At 43.2% G+C, this 21,655-nt stretch overlaps 1 protein-coding gene across 3 annotated transcripts in view; it reads left to right on the top strand.

Moving 5' to 3' along the window:
- cep152 (centrosomal protein 152) overlaps window positions 1–21,655 on the top strand; it is a 245,068-nt gene that overhangs the window by 57,557 nt on the left and 165,856 nt on the right. For all 3 annotated transcript variants that reach the window (XM_059952527.1, XM_059952526.1, XM_059952528.1), the window contains exon 3: window positions 19,110–19,213. In XM_059952527.1, the coding sequence (XP_059808510.1) occupies window positions 19,110–19,213 (104 nt within the window). The remainder of the gene's footprint in view (window positions 1–19,109; window positions 19,214–21,655) is intronic.

Here is a 21,655-nt window from a genome sequence, read left to right on the forward strand (position 1 = left end):
CCTATAAGACAGGGGAAAAAAAAGGTCCAAGTCCATATCCAAAATGCAGAAAACCTAGATAACATTCTCCGTGCACAGAAGCTGGCCTTTCCCTCTCCGGCTTCAGAGTGATTTTCCACAGTGATCGAAAGGCAGTCCTACCTCTCCATAGCAGAGTGATCCCACTAGTGATCAAAAAACAGTCTCACCTCTCCATAGAAGAGGTATTTCATCAGACAGCAAGGCATTTGACAAGGAGATTGGTCAAGAAAGGTCAAGAAAGTTCAGTTTCTTGGCATTCAAGATGAGCTAGCAGATTGGATTAGACATTGGTTTTGTGGCAAATCCAAAGTGTTGTAGTATGTGGTTGCCTCTCTGGCTGGAGGCCTGTGACTAGTGGAGTGCCACGGGGATTGGATCTGGGTCTGTTGTTGTTTGTCATCTGAATTAAAGATTTGGATGTGGTTAACTGGATCTGCAAATTTGCAGTTGTAGTGGACACCGAAGAAGACTGAAAGCTTGTCAGTCTGAACCAGCTGAGAAAATGGAAGATGAAATTTAATGCAGACAAGTGTGAGGTGTTGCACTTTGGGAGGACCAACCTGGGTAGGTCTTACACAGAGACTGGTAGGGCACTAAGGAGTACAGTAGAACAAGGGGATCTGGGAATACAGGTCCATAATTTATTGAAAGAGGTATCACTAGTAGATGAGGTCATTAAGAAAACTTAACACATTGGCCTTCATAGGTCAAAGTATTGAGTACAGGAGTTGGGATATTATGTTGAAGTTGCACAAGACCAGGGGTTCCCCTTGGTTAATAATCAGGGTCCGTGGCCTAAAGATGGATGAAGGCCCCTGTATAAGATTTTGGTGAGGTCTAACTTGGAGTATTGGGTGCAGTTTTCTCACCTACCTGCACAGAAGATGTAAGTAAGTTTGAAAAAGTACAGAGAAAATTTGCAACAATATTGCTGGACCTGGTGGACCTGTTATAAGGAAAGATTGAATAGGTGAGAATTTTATTCCTTAGAAATTAGAAGACTGAGAGGAGATTTGATAGAGGTATACAAAATTATGAGGGGTATATACAAAGTAAATGCAATCAGGCTTTTGATTTTGGGGGGACAACTGGAAGTCATGATTTAAGGATGAAAGAGGAAAAGTTTAAGGGGAACATGAGAGGAAACTTCTTCAGCCATAGGGTTGTGAGAGTGTGGAACGAGCTGCCAATGTAAGTTGTCTAGTTGCCTATGAGATGGCTTTTCACAGCAGCTCGTGGTTGAGCCCACCAGAGGATCAGTTCTTCTGGATTGAGTATTGTGCAATGAACCAGAATTGATTAGAGGGCTTAAGGTAAAAGGAGCCTTGGGGGCAAGTGATCATAATATCAAATTCACCTCGAAATCTGAGAACAAGCATTAGGGTCAGATGTATCAGTGGAGTAAAGGGAATTGCAGAGGCATGAGAGAGAGGTTAGCCAAAATTGATTAGAAAACAACATCACAGGGAATTTCTGGAAGCAATTCGGAAGGCACAGGATATATACATTCCAAAGGGAAAGAAATATTCTTAAGGAAAGATGACACAACCATGGCTTACGAGAAGTCAAAGCCAACATAAAATTAAAAGAGGGTATATACAGTAGCATGCAAAAGTTTGGGTACCCCAGTCAAAATTTTTGTTACTGTGAATAGTTAAGAGTCGAGGATGAACTGATTTCCAAAAGTCATAAAGTTAAAGATGAAACATTATTTTCAACATTTTAAGCAAGGTTAGTGTATTATTTTTGTTTTGTAAAATTTTTAGAGTAAAAAAAGGAAAGGAGCACCATGCAAAAGTTTGGGCAGCCCAAGAGATTTGAGCTGTCAGATAACTTTTACCAAGGTCTTAAACCTTAATTAGCTTGTTAGGGCTATGGCTTGTTCACAGTCATCATTAGGAAAGGCTAGGTGATGCAAATTTCAAAGCTTTATAAATACCTGACTGCTCAAATCTTGTCCCAACTATCATCACCCATGGGCTCCTTGAAGCAGCTGCCTAGCACTCTGAAAATTAAAATAAATTATGCCCACAAAGCAGGAGAAGGCTATAAGAAGATAGCAAAGCGTTTTTAGGTAGCCGTTTCCTCAGTTCGTAATGTGATTAAGAAATGGCAGTTAACAGGAATGGTGGAGGTCAAGTTGAGGTCTGGAAGACCAAGAAAACTTTCCTAGAGATCCGCTCATAGGATTGCTAGAAAGGCAAATCAAACTGCCCGTTTGACTGCAAATGACCTTCAGGAAGATTTAGCAGACTCTGGAGTGGCGGTGCACTGTTCTACTGTGCAGCAACACCTGCATAAGTATGACCTTCATGGAAGAGTCGTCTGAAGAAAACCTTTCCTACGTCCTTAACACAAAATTCAACTTCAGAAGTTAAAAAGGAACATCTAAACAAGCCTGATGCGCTTTGGAAACAAGTCCTGTGGACTGATGAAGTTAAAATAGAACTTTTTGGCTGCAATGAGCAAAGGTATGTTTGGAGAAAAAGGGTGCGGAATTTCATGAAAAGAACACCTCTCCAACTGTTGAGCATGGGGGTGGATCAATCATGCTTTGGGCTTGTGTTGCATGGGGAACATTTCACTGGTAGAGGGAAGAATGAATTCAATTAAATACCAGTAAATTCTGGAAGCAAACATCAGACTGTCTGTTTAAAAAAAAAGCTGAAGATGAAAAGAGGATGGCTTCTATAACAGGATAATGAACACTCTTCAAAATCCACAATGGACTACCTCAAGAGGCGCAAGCAGGAGGTTTTGCCGTGGCCCTTACAGTCCCCAGACCTAAACATCATTGAAAATCTGTGGATAGACCTCAAAAGAGCAGTGCATGCAAGACGGCCCAAGAATCTCACAGAACTAGAAGCCTTTTGCAAGGAAGAATGGGCAAACCTCCCCCCCCCCCCCCAAACAAGAATTAAAAGACTCTTAGCTGGCAACAGAAAGCATTTACAAGCTGTGATACTTGTCAAAGAAAGCAGGATCTCCCAGTGGTCACGCATTTCAATTCCATGTCCCATTCCCATTCTGATATGTCTATCCATTGGTCTCTTTTACCGTCGGGATGAAGCCACACTCAGGTTGGAGGAACAACACCTTATATACTGGCTGGGTGGCCTCCAACCTATTTTATTTATCTTTATTCTTTATTTCTTGAGACAACACAGAATAGGCCATTCAAGCACCTCAAGCTACCCTGCCCAGCAACCCCCAATTTAACCCTGGCCTAATCATGGGACAATTTATGTTGACCAATTACTCTACCAACTAGTACATTTTTGGATTGTGTGAGGAAACTGGAGCACCCAGAGGGAATCCATGCAGTGACAGGGAGACTTACAACTTGCGGCAGTGGCTCGAATTGAACTCATATTGCTGGTTCATGTAGAAAGTGGCCAGTGAGTGAGCGGGCCAGTGAAGGAGTGATGCTTTGAGGCTTTGACTTGTGAGATTCTGGCAGTTTTGCAGTTGGACTGTGCAGTCAAGTCAATCAAGATTTGAAGAGCTCAGCAGAAAGCAGCTGATTGGGCAATTGAGGTCAGGTGACCAAGCAGTTTGAAAAGTTCAAACAAATAAATAGAGGGGTAGCTCAAGTGGAGCAGCATGTGGAAAGAGGCCAAGTGAGTGAGCGGGCCAGTGAAGGAGTGGAACTTTGAGGCTTTGACTGGAGAGGCTTCGACAAGAAGAGGTGGAAAACGAGTTTGTTCCCAGTTAGTCTTGACAATGCCTCCTGAGATAGTGATGTGCCTCTCCTGTGAGATGTGGCAGTCTTGAGGCAACTACCCTCTTCCGCAGAGTCACATCTGCCAGAAGTGCATGTGGCTGGGCAATCTGGAAGACTGTGTGAGGAACCTGGAGTAGCAGCTGGATGACCTTCGACTCATAAGGGAAAATGAGGCAGTCGTAGATGAGAGCTACCGGGACGTAGCCACACCTAGGCTGCCGGAAGCAGGTTGTTGGGTGGCAGTCAGAGGGTGGGAAAGCGAAGGTGAGTAGACAGGTAGTGCAGAGCACCCCTGTAGCCATTCCCCTGAATAATAAGTTTACCACCCTGGATACTGTTGGCAAGGACAACCGACCAGGTGTGAGCCACGGTGGCAGGGTCTCTGGCACTAAGTATGAACCTGTAGTGCAGAAGATGGGACGGAGAAGAGGAGAGCTGTCATCATTGGAGACTCTATAGCCGGGGAGCAGACAGGAGATTCTGTGGACGTGAGAAGAACACCCGCATGGTTAGTTGCCTCCCAGGTGCCAGGGTCCGGGATTTCTCTGATCTGGTGCATGACCTGGTACGAGAGGGAAAGCAACCAGAAGTCGTGATGCATATTGGTACCAACAACATAGGCAGGAAGAGGGATGAGGTCCTGAAGTGTGAGTTTTGGGAACTAGGCAGAAGGCTGAAGAACAGGACCTCAAGGGTGGCATTCTCAGGATTGCTGCAACTTCCACGTGATAGGGATGGTAAGCATTGGAGGAGATGGCAGTTGAATGCGTGGCTGAGGAATTGGTTCCGAAGGCAGGGTTTTAGATTTTTGGACCATTGGGATCTCTTCTGAGGAAGGTGGGACCTGTACGGATTGGATGGGTTTCACCTGAACTCGAGGGGGAGGAATATCCTTGCTGGTAGGTTTGCTAGCATGGTTCGGGAGGGTTTAAACTAATTTGGAAGGGGGATGGGACTCGGAGTAATAGAGCAGTGAAAGAAGTGCATGGAGTAAAGCCAGATCTAACAAATAGAGAGGCTTTGAGGAAAGAGCAGCGGAATAAAGGGTATAAGGGTAGTAAGGTAAAAGGGCTAAAGTGTGTGTACTTCAATGCAAGAAGCATCAGGGACAAAGGTGATGAACTGAGAGCTTGGATACATACATGGAATTATGATGTAGTGTCTATTACGGAGACTTGGCTGGCACCAGAGCAGGAATGGATTCTGAATATTCCTGGATTTCAGTTCTTTAAAAGCGATGGGGGGGGGGGGGGGAGCGGGGGAGGGGTGGCATTACTGGTCAGGGATACCATTACAGCTGCAGAAAGTGTGGGTAATGTAGCAGGATCCTCTTTTGAGTCAGTATGGGTGGAAGTCAGGAACAGGAAGGGAGCAGTTACTCTACTGGGGGTACTCTATTGGTCCCCTGGTAGCAGCAGAGATACCGAGGAGCAGATTGGGAGGCAGATTTTGGAAAGGTGCAAAAATAACAGGGTTGTTAACATGGGTGACTTTAACTTCCCTAATATTGATTGGCACTTGATTAGTTCCAAGAGTTTAGATGGGGCAGAGTTTGTTAAGTGTGTCCAGGATGGATTCCTGTTACAGTATGTTGACAGGCCAATTAGGGGGAATGCCATACTAGATCTAGTACTAGGTAACAAACCGGATCAGGTCACAGATCTGTCAGTGGGTGAGCATCTGGGGGACAGTGATCACTGCTCCCTGACCTTTAGCATTATCACGGGAAAGGATCGAATTAGAGAGGATAGGAAAATTTTTAATTGGGGAAAGGCAAATTATGAGGCTATAAAGTTAGAACTTGTGGGTGTGAATTGGGATGGTGTTTTTGCAGGGAAGTGTACGATGGACATGTGGTCAATGTTTAGGATCTCTTACAGGTTGTTAGGGATAAATTTGTCCCGGTGAAGGAACCATGGGTGACAAGTGAAGTGGAAGAAGGCAGCATGCATGAGGTTTAGGAAGCAAGGATCAGATGTGTCTATTGAGGAATATAGGGTAGCAAGAAAGGAACTTAAGAAGGGTCTGAGAAGAGCAAGAAGGGGGCATGAGAAGGCCTTGGCGAGTAGGGTAACAGAAAACCTCAAGGCATTCTTCAATTATGTGAAGATCAAAAGGATGACAGGAGTGAAGGTAGGACCAATTAGAGATAAAAGTGGGAAGATGAGCCTGGAGGCTGTGGAAGTGAGCGAGGTCCTCAATGAATGCTTCCCTTCAGTATTCACCACTGAAAGGGAACTTGATGACATTGAGGACAATATGAGTGAGATTGATGTCCTGGAGCATGTTGATATTAAGGGAGAGGAGATGTTGGAGTTGTTAAAATACATTAGGATGGATAAATCCCCGGAGCCTGATGAAATATTCCCCAGGCTGTTCCATGAGGCAAGGGAAGAGATTGCTGAACCTCTGGCTAGGATCTTTGTGTCCTCGTTGTCCATGGGAATGGTACCGGAGGATTGGAGGGAGGCGAATGTTGTCCCCTTCGTCAAAAAAGGTAGTAGGGATAGTCCAGGTAATTATAGACCAGTGAGCCTTACGTCTGTGATGGGAAAGCTGTTGGAAATGATTCTTAGAGACAGGATCTATGGGCATTTAGAGAATCATGGTCTGATCAGGGACAGATCAGAATGGTTTTGTGAAGGGCAGATCGTGCCTAACAAGCCTGATAGAGTTCTTTGAGGAGGTGACCAGGCATATAGATGAGAGTAGTGCAGTGGATGTGATCTACATGGATTTTAGTAAGGCATTTGACAAGGTTCCACACGGTAGGCTTATTCAGAAAGTCAGAAGGTATGGGATCCAGGAAAGTTTGGCCAGGTGGATTCAGAATTGGCTTGCCTGCAGAAGGCAGAGGGTTGTGGTGGAGGGAGTACATTCAGATTGGAGGGTTGTGACTAGTGGTGTCCCACAAGGATCTGTTCTGGGACCTCTACTTTTTGTGATTTTTATTAACGACCTGAATGTGGGGTTAGAAGGGTGGGTTGGCAAGTTTGCAGACGACACAAAGGTTGGTGGTGGTGTAGATAGTGTAGAGGATTGTCATAAAGATTGCAGAGAGACATTGATAGGATGCAGAAGTGAGCTGAGAAGTGGCAGATGGAGTTCAACCCAGAGAAGTGTGAGGTGGTACACTTTGGGGGGACAAACTCCCAAGGCAGAGTATAAAGTAAATGGCAGGATACTTGGTAGTGTGGAGGAGCAGAGGGATCTGTGGGTACATGTCCACAGATCCCTGAAAGTTGCCTCACAGGTAGATAGGGTAGTTAAGAAAGCTTATGGGGTGTTAGCTTTCATAAGTCAAGGGATAGAGTTTAAGAGACACGCTGTAATGATGCAGCTCTATAAAACTCTAGTTAGGCCACACTTGGAGTACTATGTCCAGTTCTGGTCGCTTCACTATAGGAAGGATGTGGAAGCATTGAAAAGGGTACAGAGGAGATTTACCAGGATGCTGCCTGGTTTAGAGTGTATGGATTATGATCAGAGATTAAGGGAGCTAGGGCTTTACTTTTTGGAGAGAAGGAGGATGAGAGGAGACATGATAGAGGTGTACAAGATATTAAGAGGAATAGACAGAGTGGACAGCCAGCACACCTCTGCTCAGTACAAGCGGACATGGCCTTAAGGTAAGGGGAGGGAAGTTCAAGGGGGATATTAGAGGAAGGTTTTTCACTCAGAGAGTGGTTGGTGTGTGGAATGCACTGCTTGCGTCAGTGGTGGAGGCAGATACACTAGTGAAGTTTAAGAGACTACTAGACAGGTATATGGAGGAATTTAAGGTAGGGGGTTATATGGGAGGCAGGTTTTGAGGGTCGGCACAACATTGTGGGCCGAAGGGCCTGTACTGTTCTGTGTTCAACCTGATGGCATGAACATTGACTTCTCTAACTTCTGTTAATGCCCCTCCTCCCCTTCTTACCTCATCCCTGATATATTTAGTTTCCCCCCCCCCCCTGTTTTTTTTCTCTCTCTCTGCCCATCACCCTGCCTGTTCTCCATCTCCCTCTGGTGCTCCACTCCTCCTTTCTTTCTCCCTAAGCCTCCCGTCCAATGATCGTTTCCCTTCTCCAGCTATGTATCCCTTTTGCCAATCACCTTTCCGGCTCTCAGCTTCACCCCACCTCCTCGGTTTACTCCTATCATTTCGCATTTTCCCCTCGCCCTGCTACTTTCAAGTCTCTTATTATCTTTCCTTCCAGTTAGCCCTGACAAAGGGTCTTGGCCCGAAACATCGACAGTGTTTCTCCTTATAGATGCTGCCTGGCCTGCTGTATTCCACCAGAATTTTGTGTGTGATACTTGCCAAAGGGGGATTACTAAGTATTGACAATGCACGGTGCCCAAAGTTTTGCTTTGGGCCATTTTCCTTTTTTGAATTTTGAACGATGGAAATAAAAAAGTAATCTTGCTTAAAATATTAAAGAAATGTAATTAACTTTATATCTATTGGAAATCAGGTCATCTTTTACTCGCTTAGCTATTCACAGTAACAGAAATTTTGACCAGGAGTGCCCAAACTTTTGGATACCAACGTCATAGAGCAAAAATTAGTGGGAAGTTAGAAATATTGGGAAGCTTTTCACAAACCAACAGAAGGCAACCTAAAATGTCATTAAGAAGGTGAAGATGGAATATGAAAGGAAGCTAGTCAATAATGGAGGGTACCAAAAGTTTCTTCTGATACCTAAAGAGTGGCGGGAGTGGTTATTGGACTGCTGGAAATTGCAGGAAAAGTCGTAATGGGGGGACAAGAAAATGGAGGATGAACTGAATAAGTATTTTGTGTCAATCTACACTGTGGAAGACACTAGCAGTATTGTGGAAGTTCTGGATGTCGGGTCATGAAGTGTGTGAAGTTACCCTAACTAGAGAGCAGGTTCTTGGGAAACTGAATGGTCACCTGCACCAGTTGGGTTCCAAAAGAGGTGGCTGAAGAGGTTGTGGAGACATTTGTAATGATCTTTCAAGAATCACTAGATTTTGGAATGTTTCTGGAAGACTGGGAAATTGCAAATGTCACTGCAGTCTTCAAGGAGGGAGAGGGGTAGAAGAAAAGAAACTGTAGGCCAGTTTGAGCTCAGTAGCTGGGAAGATGTTAGGGTCAATTATTAAGGCTGGGGTCTCAGGGTGCTTGAAGGGACATGATAAGATAGGCTGTAGTCAGCATAGTTTCCTCAGGGGAAAATCTTTACTGATAAATCTGTTAGAATTCTTTAAAGAAATAACAAACAAGAGAGACAAAGGTGTACTTGGATTTTCAGAAGGCCCTTGACAAGATGCCACACATGAGGCTGCTTAACAATCTATGAGCCCATGGTATTACAACAAAGATTCTAGCATTGATAAAATAGTGGCTGATTGGCAGAAGGCAAAGAGTGGGGAATAAAGGGAGCCTTTTCTGGTTGGCTGCCGGTAACTAGTGGTGTTTCACCGGGGTCTGTGTTGGGACTGATTCTTTTTACATTATATCATTGATTTGAATGATGGAATTGATGGCGTTGTTGTAAAGTTTTTGAGGAAGTGGAGAGGTTACAGAAGGACCTAAACAGGCAAGGAGAATGGGAAAGAAATGGCAGATGGAATACAGTGTTGGGAACTGTATAGTCATGCACTTTGGTAGAAGAAATGAAAGAGTTGGCTGTTTTTTAAGTGGAGAGGAGATACAAAAAACAGGGGCAAAGGGACTTGGGAGTCATTGTACAGGATTCCCTAAAGGTTAATTTGCAGTTTGAGTCTGTGGTGAGGAAGGCAATTGCAATGTTAGCATTCTTTTCAAGAGGACTAGAGTATAAATGTTGAGATGTAATGTTTAGACTTTTATCAGTCACTGGTGAGGCCTCATGGAATATTGTGAGCAGGGTTGAGCCCCCGTCTTAGAAACAATGTGCTGAAACTGGAGAGGGGTCAAAGGAGGTTCACGAAAATGATTCCAGGGTTGAATGAATGGCTTGTCATATGAAGAGCATTTGCTGACTCTGGACTAGGATGCAGAAGAGTGAAGAGTGAAACCTATGGAATGGTAAAAGGCCTTGATGGAGTGGATGTGGAGAGGATGTTTTATAACTATCTTGACTATACCTCTTCCCACCCTGCCCAATGCAAAAATGCCATTCCCTATTCCCAGTTCCTCCGCCTCCGCCACATCTGCTCCCAGGATGAGGCTTTCCGTTTCAGGACTTCTCAAATGTCCTCTTTCTTTCAGGATCGTGGTTTCCCTTCTGGCGTCATCAAAGATGCCCTCACCCGTATCTCCTCCGCTTCCCACACTTCAGCCCTTAACCCATCCTCCCGTCACCACAACAGGGACAGGGACTTGTCCTCATCTACCACCCCACCAGCCTCCGGATCCAACATATTATCCTCCACAACTTCTGCAGCCTTCAACAGGACCCCACCACCAAGCACATCTTTTCCTCCCTACCCCTCTCAGCTTTTCGCAGGGATCGTTCCCTCTGCGACTACCTGGTGCACACGTCCCTCCCCACATCCCTACAAGCGCAAATGCTACGCCTGTCCGCACACCTCCCCCCTTTACCACCATGCCTGGCCCTAGACTGTCCTTCCAGGTGAGGCAACACTTCACCTGCAAGTCTGCTGGAGTTGTCTATTGCATCCAGTGCTCCCGGTGTGGCGAGACCCGACGCAGATTGGGGGACCGCTTCGTCGAGCACCTATGCTCCATCTGTCACAATAGACAGGACCTCCCGGTTGCCACCCACTTCAACTCTGCCTCTCATTCCTATTTAGATATGTCCATACATGGCCTCCTCTACTTAATGAGGTCAAACACAGGTTGGAGGAGCAACACCAAATCCACTGTCTGGGTAGCCTCCACCATGGTGGTATGAACATTGAATTCTCCAATTTCTGGTAATTCCCTCCTCTTCCCCCTATCCCAGGTCCCTCTCTGCCACTCTCCCCTTTTAACTTTCTGCTTCTTTATCTCTACAGCTCTTTCATGCTTATCCACTCCCCTCCCCCCTTTATCTTTCCTCTGATTGGTTTTCCACCTGGCATCTCTAGGCCCTACCACCCTCCCCTATCTCTATTACTGGGCTTCGGCCCTCTCTCCCCCCCCCCCCATTCCTGATGAAGGGTCTTTGCCCAAAACGTTGGCTACTCTTTTCTCACAGGTGCTGCCTGACCTGCTGAGTTCTTCTAGCGTTGTGTACGTATTCTTTGATAGATTCTTAATTGATCAGGGCATGAAGGTGTATGGTGTATTGGCCTTCATCGATCGTGGAATTGATTTTAGGAGCCGAGAGGTGATGTTGCAGCTATATAGGACCCTGGTCAGACCCCACTTGGAGTACTGTGCTTAGTTCTGGTTGCCTCACTGCAGGATGGTTGTGGAAGCCATAGAAAGGGTGCAAAGGAGATCTACAAGGATGTTGTCTGGATTGGGGAGCATGCCTTATGAGAATAGGTTGAGTGAAGGAGGATGAGAGGTGACCTAATAGAGGTGTACAAGATGATGAGAGGCATTGATCATCCAAGAGGCTCTTAAATACCCCTAATGTTTTAGCCTCCACCACCATCCCTGGCAAGTCATTCCAGGCACTCACAACCCTCTGTGTAAAAAAACAAACAAAAAAAAACACAAACAAACTTACTCCTGATGTCTCGCCTAAACTTCCCTCCCTTAATTTTGTACCTATGCCCTCTGGTGTTTGCTATTGGTGCCCTGGGAAACAGGTACTGACTATCCACCCTATCTATGCCTCTCATAATCTTGAAGACCTCTATCAGGTCCCCTCTCATTCTTCTATGCTCCAAAGAGAAAAGTCCCAGCCCTGCTAACCTTGCTTCATATGACTTGTTCTCCAATCCAGGCAACATCCTGGTAAATCTCCTCTGCACCCTCTCCATAGCTTCCACATCCTAATTCCACATTCCATATACTATATACTGAGACAAACGTTTGACAAACTGATGCTAAATAATACCGGATGTACTTGTTCCGACTTCCATACAAATCCGACTTAAAGACGGACTCAGGAACGGAACTGGTACGTAAACTGGGGACGGCCTGTATTAACTTCTACTCCTAAGTAACTTGTGTCCTGAAACTTTTTGGTGACTGTACTTTATTAACAAAACCTGTACTCTGTATGTTTTGAGATTCCAATAGCCATTTAAAATAATAAGCACTTTTATGTGTCATTGAATACAGCATAAGAAATAAAATGGATGATCCTGAAATTCAGCTTTTGATTGGCAAGTATAATGTTGGCTGCCATTGGGAACCGAACATCCAAGCATATACAGTGTATTGGAAAGATAGGCTAGTAGGCAGAAGGGGTGGTGTGGCTCTGTGTATAAGAAATAATAATAAGTCATTAGAAAATGACATCCTTGGACCAGAAGGTGTAGAGTCTCTATGGGTTGTGTTAAGAAATGGCAAGGGTAAAAGGACCCTGATGACAATTGTATACTGGTCTTGGAATGTGGATTACAAATTACAGCAGGAGATAGAAAAGGTGTGTCAAAAGGGCAGTGTTATGATCATTGGAGATTTTAACATGAAAGTGGATTGGGAAAACCAGGCCAGTACTGAACCTCAAGAGAGAATTTGTAGAAGGTCTAAGGGATGGCTTTTTAGGACAACTTGTTGTTGAGCCCACGAGGGGATCGGCGGTGCTTGACTGGGTGTTGTGCATTGATCCAGAGGTGATAAGAGAGCTTAAGGTTAAGGAACCCTTAGGTTATTGTAATCACAATATGATCAAGTTCACTTTGAATTTTGAGAAGGAGAAACTTAATTCCAATGTGTCAGTACTTCAGTGGAATAAAGGTATGAGACCTTTAAAGGTACAATGGCATGAGAGGGGAACTGGCCAAGGTTAACTGGAAAGGGACACTAGCAGGAAGGGCAGCAGAGCAGCAATGGCTGGAGTTTCTGTGAAAAATAAGGGAAGGGCAAGACAGATATATTCCAAATAAGAAGAAATGTTTGAATGGAAGAAGGACACTACTGTGGCTGACAACTGAAGTAAGAGCCAAAGTAAAAGCAAGTGAGACGGCATACAATGAAGTCAAAGCTAGTGGGAAGATAGAGGATTTGGGAAGCTTTTTAAAAACTTGCAGAAGGAAACTAAGAAGGTCATTAGGAAGGAAAAGATTGATTATGACAGGAAGCTGGTGACTAATATCAAAGAAGATACTGAAAGCTTTTTTAAGTATATAAAGGGTAAAAGAGAGTATACGACCAGTAGAAAATGACACTGGAGATATTGTAATGAGAGATGCAGAGATGGCAGAGGAAATAAATGTGAATTTTGCATCAGTTTTCATAGTGGAAGATATCTGCAGTATACCGGACATTCAAGAGTGATCTATGTACAGTGAAAATTACGACTGAGAATGTGCTCAGGAAGCTTAATGGTCTGAAGGTTGATAAATCTCCTAGACATGATGGAATGCACCCTCGGATTCCCAAGGAAGTAGCTGCAGAGATTGTGGAGGCATTAACAATGATCTTTGAGGAATCGATAGATTCTGGCAATGTACTGGATGACTGGAAAAGTGTAAATGTTACTCCTGTTACAAACCCGTAGGTTTTGTTTACTATGGACTGTCACTTTAAGAGAGCGCTTCAGTGAGGCAAGACTATGATGTTGTTCATTGACTGACTGGCAGCTTGTTTACCTTTAAAACAAGGATGCAGACAGTCATAGTCACAGTCAGAAGAAGAGAGAGAGAGAGTGGAGCGAACCTGGAAAAGGATAGCCGCTCCAGCTTGTCGAAGCTGGGGAATTCGGAACTCTGCTACACCCTCAAGGGTGGGTTGATTATCGATCCAGTGCACATCGAATGTGTGGCTGTCACTTCGTATAATCCATAGAAGTGGATTAAGGAATGTCCTGTGGGACCACTCGAAGTTAATCCTTGCCTGGGTATGTTATGTGGTAACATTTTGAAAACGACATCCCTGCGACAGATCACTTTGGTGGTAATTCGTATGTGGATTTGGATGGAGGATCTTCGACCACTGATATTTATCAATTACCGTGGAACCTGTAGAATTCAACGTAATTGCCTTCTCTCTACATTTTACTTTGGATTACAAATATCTCTCTCCCATCATTTATTCCGTGGATGAACTGAATTTTTATACTTTACCATCTCAAGACCCTAAGCCTTGTTCCCCCAAGCTCAATAGTTTGGGAGTTATATTTACACACGTACATATGCTGCTGTTAACTTTCGTTTATCTTGTTTAAGTTACAATATTATAAGTAGTTATTAATAAAGATAGTGGTTTTAACATCAAAACCAGACTCCAGGTGTAATCTATTGCTATTGGTTTGTTTCCAAAACGTTACAGTTTGTAACACTCCACTATTTAAGAGGGGTGGGAGGCAGTAGAAAGGAAACTATATTCCTGTTAGCCTAACATTAGTGGTTGGAAAGTTGTTGGAAATGATATTTAGGGATGGGATTACGGAGTACCTGGAGGCATATGACAAGATAGGCCAAAGCCAGCATTGTTTCCTGAAAGGAAAATCCTGCATGACTAACCTATTGTAATTTTTTGGGGAAATTTCAAGCAGGCTAGACAAAGGAGATGCAGTGAATGTGGTGTATTTGGATTTCCAGAAGGCTTTGAACAAGGTGCCCCCCCAGGAAGCTGCTTAGCAAGATAAGAGCCCATGGAATTACAGAGAAGTTACTAGCATGGGTGGAGTATTGATTAATTGGCAGAAAGCAGAGAGTGAAAATAAAGGGATCCTATTCTGGCTGGCTGCAGGTTACCAGTGGAGTTCCACAAGGGTTGGTGTTGGAACCACTGCTTTTTACAATGTATGTCAAGGATTTGGACTGTGGGATTAATGGATATGTGGCTAAGTTCACCGATGATACAAAGATAGGTGAAGAATCAGATAGTGTTGAGGAAACAGAGAGCCTGCAGAGAGACTTAGATAGTTTAGGAGGAATGGGCAAAGAAGTGGCAAATGAAATACAAACACAGATATGGAAAGGGACCCTAAAGATTACCCTCCAGTTTGAATCTGTGACGAAGAAGGCGAATGCAATGTTGGTATTCATTTCTAGAGGTATAGAATATAAGAGCAGGGATGTGATGTTGAAGCTCTATAAAGCACTCCAGAGACCACACTTGGATTATTGTGTGCAGTTTTGGGCTTTTTTTTAGAAAAGATATACTGATATTGAAGAAGATTTAGAGAAGATTCCCGAGAGTGATTCCAGGAACGAAAGGGTTACTGTACGAGGAACATCGGGCAGCTCTTGGGCTGAATTCCCTGGAGTTCAGGAGAATGAGGGGGAATCTCATAGAAAAATTCTGAATGTTGAAAGGCCTGATCAGATTAGATATGGTAAAGTTATTTCCCATGGTAGGGGAGTCTAGGACAAGAGGGCACTACTTCAGAATTGAAGGACGTCTATCTGGAATAGAGATGCAGAAAAATTAATTACGTCAGAGGTTGGTAAATCTGTGGAATTGAGCGGCTGTTGTTGGGTGCATTTAAGGCAGAGATAGATAGGTTCTTGATTAGCCACAGTATCAAAGGGCATGTGGTGAAGGCAGGGGAGTTAGAATAACTAGAAGAATTGGATCAGCCATGATTGAATGGCAGAGCAGACTTGGTGGGCTGAATGGCTTACTTCTGCTCCTGTATGTTATGGTCTTATTTGGCTGTGATTTGTACTTGGGTGTCTTTTCAATTTTGCAGAAGCCATTGCTTCGTTTGTAAGTTGTTTGCCACAGACTAGGCAATGAAATAGGACAACTTGAATTACTAATCCACATAAAACCTATTGTTAAGTAGTTTTCATTGTAAAGACTGACTTCTTTTGTGTCCATTGTTGCACTTGTGCAGTAAAATGTCTCAGAAGATTGAACTTCAAAGATTGTCACATTAGACTGTGAAACAGGTCTGTAAAACAAAGGAGTCAATAAAATATAAAAATGGGTGAATCCATGCAATGCTCGGATGAAGCACTCCTCGCTCCTCATCAGCCTATCATCCTTCCCTCTGTGCAATACAGCACAGGCCAATTACACTGGACAACAAAGATTTTGCTTCCTGAATACCTTTAGGTGTATCTTATGAACCTTGGGCTACTAATCATGAAATTTCCCTATTACACCCTATTTTTTGAAATCGCTTATGTTTATTATTTCAATTCATAATTCAAGTCAATTAAAATGTTGCCTACAATGTAAGCTGGAAAGTTTCCTATCTTGTCCAGGCATGCTTGGGTATACAGCTGCTGCATGGCAGGACAGGTTTTAGTAATAATTATTGGGTTCAAGACTGTAAGGATGGAATTTGCTATCACCAGGCACAAAAATTTCTATGAAAGATTTTGATATTTGAGACAGATACTTCACAGAATAATTGATGCCAAGATTAAGGAAAGCATTTTTGTTGGTCCACAAATCAAACAGGTCATCAATGACAGGCAATTTGAAGAATTTCTAGTGGAACTGGAGAAAATCACATGGAAGGCATTTAAGGAAGTTGATGAAATTTTTCTCGGCATCTACAGAGCACCAAACTACACGCAGCTGGTTGAAAGCAAGCTTCAAGCATATAAAATCATGAAATGAAACACGTCACTAAAGATTCATTTTCTGCATTCCCATTTAGACTTCTTCCCTGCAAATCTTGGTGCTGTAGTGACGAGCATGGTGAAAGGTTTCACTAGGACATTGTGGTCATGGGGAAAAGATACCAAGGCAACTGGAATCCATCAATGCTGGTGAATTATTGTCGGACACTTAAGCGAGAAGCCTCAGGCACTGAGTACAAATGGAAGTCTTTAACAAAATATTTTTAACTTAGTTGAACTTAGTTGAAATTTCCAAGATGGCGGCGCAATGCAGCTTGCAGCGGCCACTCCGGAGCTGATTATCTGTTATTTGTGAAGTGGGGTGCCGGGCGCAATCATAATCGATTGAAAACAGACGTGGGAGCATGGAGGAACATCGGAAAATCTCCAGGAAGATCATCTTTGTTGCTGCTGCTGCTGTGAGGTCTGGGACACTGCTGGGAAGAACAGGCCCTCAGTCCTTGGGGTCGCATTGCCAATGGCCGTTGACAGGGCCGTCTTAATACACTCAGCAGAGGATGGTGCTCAGAGAAGCTGTGCCGGAGGGGATGGTCGTCGGCTCAGATCTTCGATGGACTCGGAGTCTGCTGCAGTCAGGTCGCTTTCCGTGTGTGCTGCGTCTGCGAGGCTGGGTTCGACGGAGCTTTCATTGTGTGCTGCGTCTGCGAGGCTGAGTCGGGCAGTGCCATGGAAGACCATAGCAGGGGTATTCCCTTCTGCCATCGGCGTGGGATGGCGAGTCTGTCGGGACCCTGGGGACTTGTGGAAACTGTGTGGTGATTTCTTTTGAACTTATAGTCCTTTAACATCTTTGGACTATTTTTACTAGTATATTTAACATCCATGGTCTGCTTTTTATCAATTATGCTATTGTTTGCGCTGTTGTAACTATATGGTTTTGTGCAAGTCTTGTAGTTTTAGTTTTTGGTCTTGTTTGTCTGGTGGATTTGGAGCTCCTTTCCAGGGAACGTGCTAAAATGGTAGCGCAATATTAATACGCAGCAGCCTCTCCGGACTCTGGATTGCCAAACGTTATGTGGATTTTCTGGTGTAGTCTGTTTTGTCATATGCTTTTGTGATATCATTCTGGAGGAACATTGTCTCATTTTTTAACTGCATTGCATTTGTGGTTTCTAAATGACAATAAACTGAATCTGAATCTATTGCAAAGCATCAGCACCATCATGCAATTAAATACATTATATTCAATAAAAGTTAATTTGTTGTTTCTACAAATTCCTACATGATGCAAGTAGTCTGAAATTATATTTGTGTTCATCTTCAAGCAGTCTATCATAAACAAAAAACATTCTGAGAACGCAACACTTTTGAAAAAATTTGTTGACCATTGTTATCAACCCCTATCTCGCGTCAAAAACAAAGATGGACACAACCAAATAAAGATGGTCTTACTGCACACGGGCAAGGAACAGTAGATTGCCTTCTCCAATGATAGCAGATCCAGTATAGAAATGGGTTCTTGCACCCACCTTGTCCTGTGCACTTAGTCCTGTACAGCTCGTTAATACAAATATATAATTTGCCTATCATTTGGCAGCAACTCAATGCATAAAAACATACAGACATTGTTTAGTTGTTGTTCAGGCCGAATATCAGAATGGGAAAAAAGGGATCTAACTGACTGACTGTGGAATGGTTGTTGGGACCAGACAGGGTGTTTTGAGGATCTCAGAAACTGCTGATCTCCTGCAATTTTTATGCACAAAGTCTCTGGAGCTTGCTGAGAATGATGTGAAAATTTAAAAAAGCATCCAATGATTGGGAGTTCTGTGGGTGAAAATGCCTTGTTGAGAGAAGCTAGAGAAGAATGACCAGACTAGTTCAAGCTGGCAGGAAGGTGCCAGTAACTCAAATAACCATGCCTTGCAATAGTGGTCTGCAGAATGGCATTTCTGAACAAACAATACATTGAAATATGAAGTGAATGGGCTTACAGCTACAGAAGACTACAAGCATACACTCAATGGCTATATTTTAAAGTACAGAAGGTGCTGGATAAAGTGGTTACTGTGTGTATAATATTCTATAATGATTGTAGTTTGATACAGGAATTTATGTTTCTAGTGCAATACCATCATAGAATGTGATATTTTCAGTAACCGTCCTCTTGGATAGTGACTAGTGTATATTTGACTTTATATTTTGCTATATTTAGGTTTATTATCACTGAAATATGTTGTGAAATTTGTTATGAACATATGAATGTAGCAACAATAGAGTGAAAGAGGTAAAGATTACTATAAGTTACAAAAATAAGCAGTGCAAAAGACAAATGTTGAGGTAGTGTCATGAACAGTTCAAAAATCTGATGGTAGAGGTTCAAAAGCTGTTCTTAAAATGTTCTGTGGGTCTTCATGGTTCTGTATCTCCTCCACAAAGGTGGTAATGGAGTGGTCATGTTCCAGTTGGTGAGGACCTTCAATGATGGGTGCTGACTTCTTGAAGCACCACCCCTTAAACATGCCTTGGATAGCAGAGAGGGTTGTGTATTAACTTTCTGCTGCATTTAGCATTGTACATTGTAGGCTTCATATCAGTCCGTGATTCAACCAGTCACAATGTTCTCCATTATGCATAGGTAGAAATGTGCTGATAAGTGGTAGCAAACCAAATCTCCTCAAACTTCTAATGATAAGTGGAAATCCTTTCTGTTTTGAACACAAGCATGAAATCCTTGTGGGTTAAAGGAGCAGAATATGGTATTTGGTACATGTCTGTTTAATTGTTGTACTAATGTTTTATTTATTTATTTTATACTCAGCTACACCAGTTGTTGATGACTGATCTTCCTGATGATATGTTGGAGGACAGCAGAGACATTATTTCTCCAGAGCTGAATTTCTCCAACTACACTGCTAATAACAGGTTTTTATTTTAATAATTGTTATATTTGGACTTGCATGTATTACAAATAGATGTAATTATACATTTGTTAAGAGGTTGGATATATGGAAAGGAGTGGGCCAATTGACGATGGGTACAAATATGAACCAGAAAATGTGAGTACCTGGAAATGTAATAAACCAAGATCCGGTATAATAAAGTTCATGCTGGCATCAGTGGCAATATTGATTAGAAGAAGAAGAGACTACAGTTGCTTGAATCTAAAACTTAAAAACAAGTCCTGCTAGTGACTCCAGCAGCTTGTTTAACTATTTTATCATTTAAAGAATTATGGTGGCTGGACCCAAAGTGTACGGCACGGACTAGAAGGGCCGAGATGGTCTGTTTCTGTGCTGTAATTGTTATATGTTATGTTCTCCACTGACGTATCACCCACTTGCAGAGCTTCATTTTTGAAAGGGAGATCAAAAGCCTATTTCTTAAGAGGAGCAACATTCAGCTGCTGAATGGTGTGATTTATTTGCATTTGGAAGCGCAAAGGCTGACAAAGAATAGTCAGCATGGCTTTTTGTGTGGGAAATTAATTATGTATCATGATGTGTATTTTTTGAAGAGGTGACCACAGGGAGTGACAAGCCTTTGCCAAGGTCCTGCAGGGTAGGTTGATGTGAAAGGTTAGAACATGTGAACAGGGCAGTTGGATACAGAATTGGCTTGGTGGTAGAGGCAAAGTTTTCTCAGAAAACATTCCTGAATACATTTAAGAAATTCAGTCCCATCTAATACCTTAACACTATGGCACTTAATAGTCAGTGTCAGGGAAGTTAGGGAGGTTGAAATCAGCTACAATGACAACCCTGTCATAGTTACATTTGCCTATGATTTATCTATATATTGCTCCTCTAATTCCTTCTGACTATGGAGGGAGGACCGATAGTATTATTTCATCACATCAATGTGATTACATTTACTTCTAAAATTCTACAAATGTAGCCTCACTGGGCAGGCCCCTGGGAATATCCTCTCGAAGTGCTGATGTGATGTTCATCATAATCACAAATGTAACTCCACCACCACCCGCCACTCCTCTCTTACCTCTATCTCTATCATAGCTGTAGTTTCTACATCTTGCACCATTAAGCTGCATTAACCATATAACAATCACAGCACGGAAACAGGCCATCTCGGCCCTCCTAGTCCGTGCCGAACTCTTAATCTCACCTCGTCCCACCTACCCACACTCAGCCCATAACCCTCCACTCCTTTCCTGTCCATATACCTATCCAATTTTACCTTAAATGACACAACTGAACTGGCTTCTACTACTTCTACAGGAAGCTCATTCCACACAGCTATCACTCTCTGAGTAAAGAAATACCCCCTCGTGTTTCCCTTAAACTTCTGCCCCCTAACTCTCAAATCATGTCCTCTCATTTGAATTCTTGCCCGTTGCTCAATAACTGTGACTCTAATCATCAGATATCCCTTTACCTCCTGAAAGCCTCTTGCAATCAACCTATAATAACAATAAAATTATCCCCTGTGCCAATCCATGACCCAAGATAGCCTAGCTTACCTGTCAAGTTTCTTGCTTTAAAATAAATACATTTAAGCTATCAGACCAACTTTCTCCCTGCCTTGTTTGGCCTGCTACCTGGCTTGCTCATTTTTAACCTCAATACTTTTTCATCTGTTAATTTGGGTATCAACTCCATCCAGACTGGTTTAAACCTCTTGAGTAGCTTTAGTAGATCTCCCCACCAAGCTATTGACTTTTTCCCTTCCAGTTCAGGTCCCTTGTGTACAGGACAATTCCAGTGACCCAAGAAATTCCAGTGGACCAGGAACCTGAATCCCTCCTCCTGCAACTGTTCCTCAGCCATGCACTTATCTGGCATTTCCTCCTATTCCTACTTGTGTGTGGAAGAGGGTATTGGAAACCTAGAGGTCCTATTTCTTTTACTTTTTCTTAACTCCCTGTATATACTCTGAAGGACCACATCCCTTTTTCCATCTTTGTAATTGTGTAAAATTATCTCTAACTGCTTGCCCTCCCTCTTGAGAAAGTTCTGTACTTAGTCAAAGACATCCTTAATCTTGGGAAGGAGATGCTGTAGGTGTAATGTCTCTTAACACTGTATCCCTCCTTCTCTCGCATCAGAGCCTGTTGTGCCACAAACTTGGCAGATGAAGTTGCTCTCCTCTTAAAGGCCATCTCCTTCTCTCAGCCGGCTACCCAATAGCATCCACTTGTTATTGAAAGGAATGGCTAAGTGGAAGTCCTGCACTCCATCTGCCATTTCATTCTTTCCAGTGTGGTGACCTGTTGCCTGAACCTTTTGATTAACCACCTCACTAAAACTCCTGTCTGTAAAGCATCACAAATACACTTCAGTAAGTCCAATTGTAGCTCCATCCGTGTTGTGTGGGTAGTAAGAACTGCCTTGATTTGCCATCTCTTGA

The sequence above is a fragment of the Hypanus sabinus genome, chromosome 28 (assembly GCF_030144855.1).
Source record: "Hypanus sabinus isolate sHypSab1 chromosome 28, sHypSab1.hap1, whole genome shotgun sequence".
In the NCBI taxonomy this organism is placed as follows: Eukaryota; Metazoa; Chordata; class Chondrichthyes; order Myliobatiformes; family Dasyatidae; genus Hypanus; species Hypanus sabinus.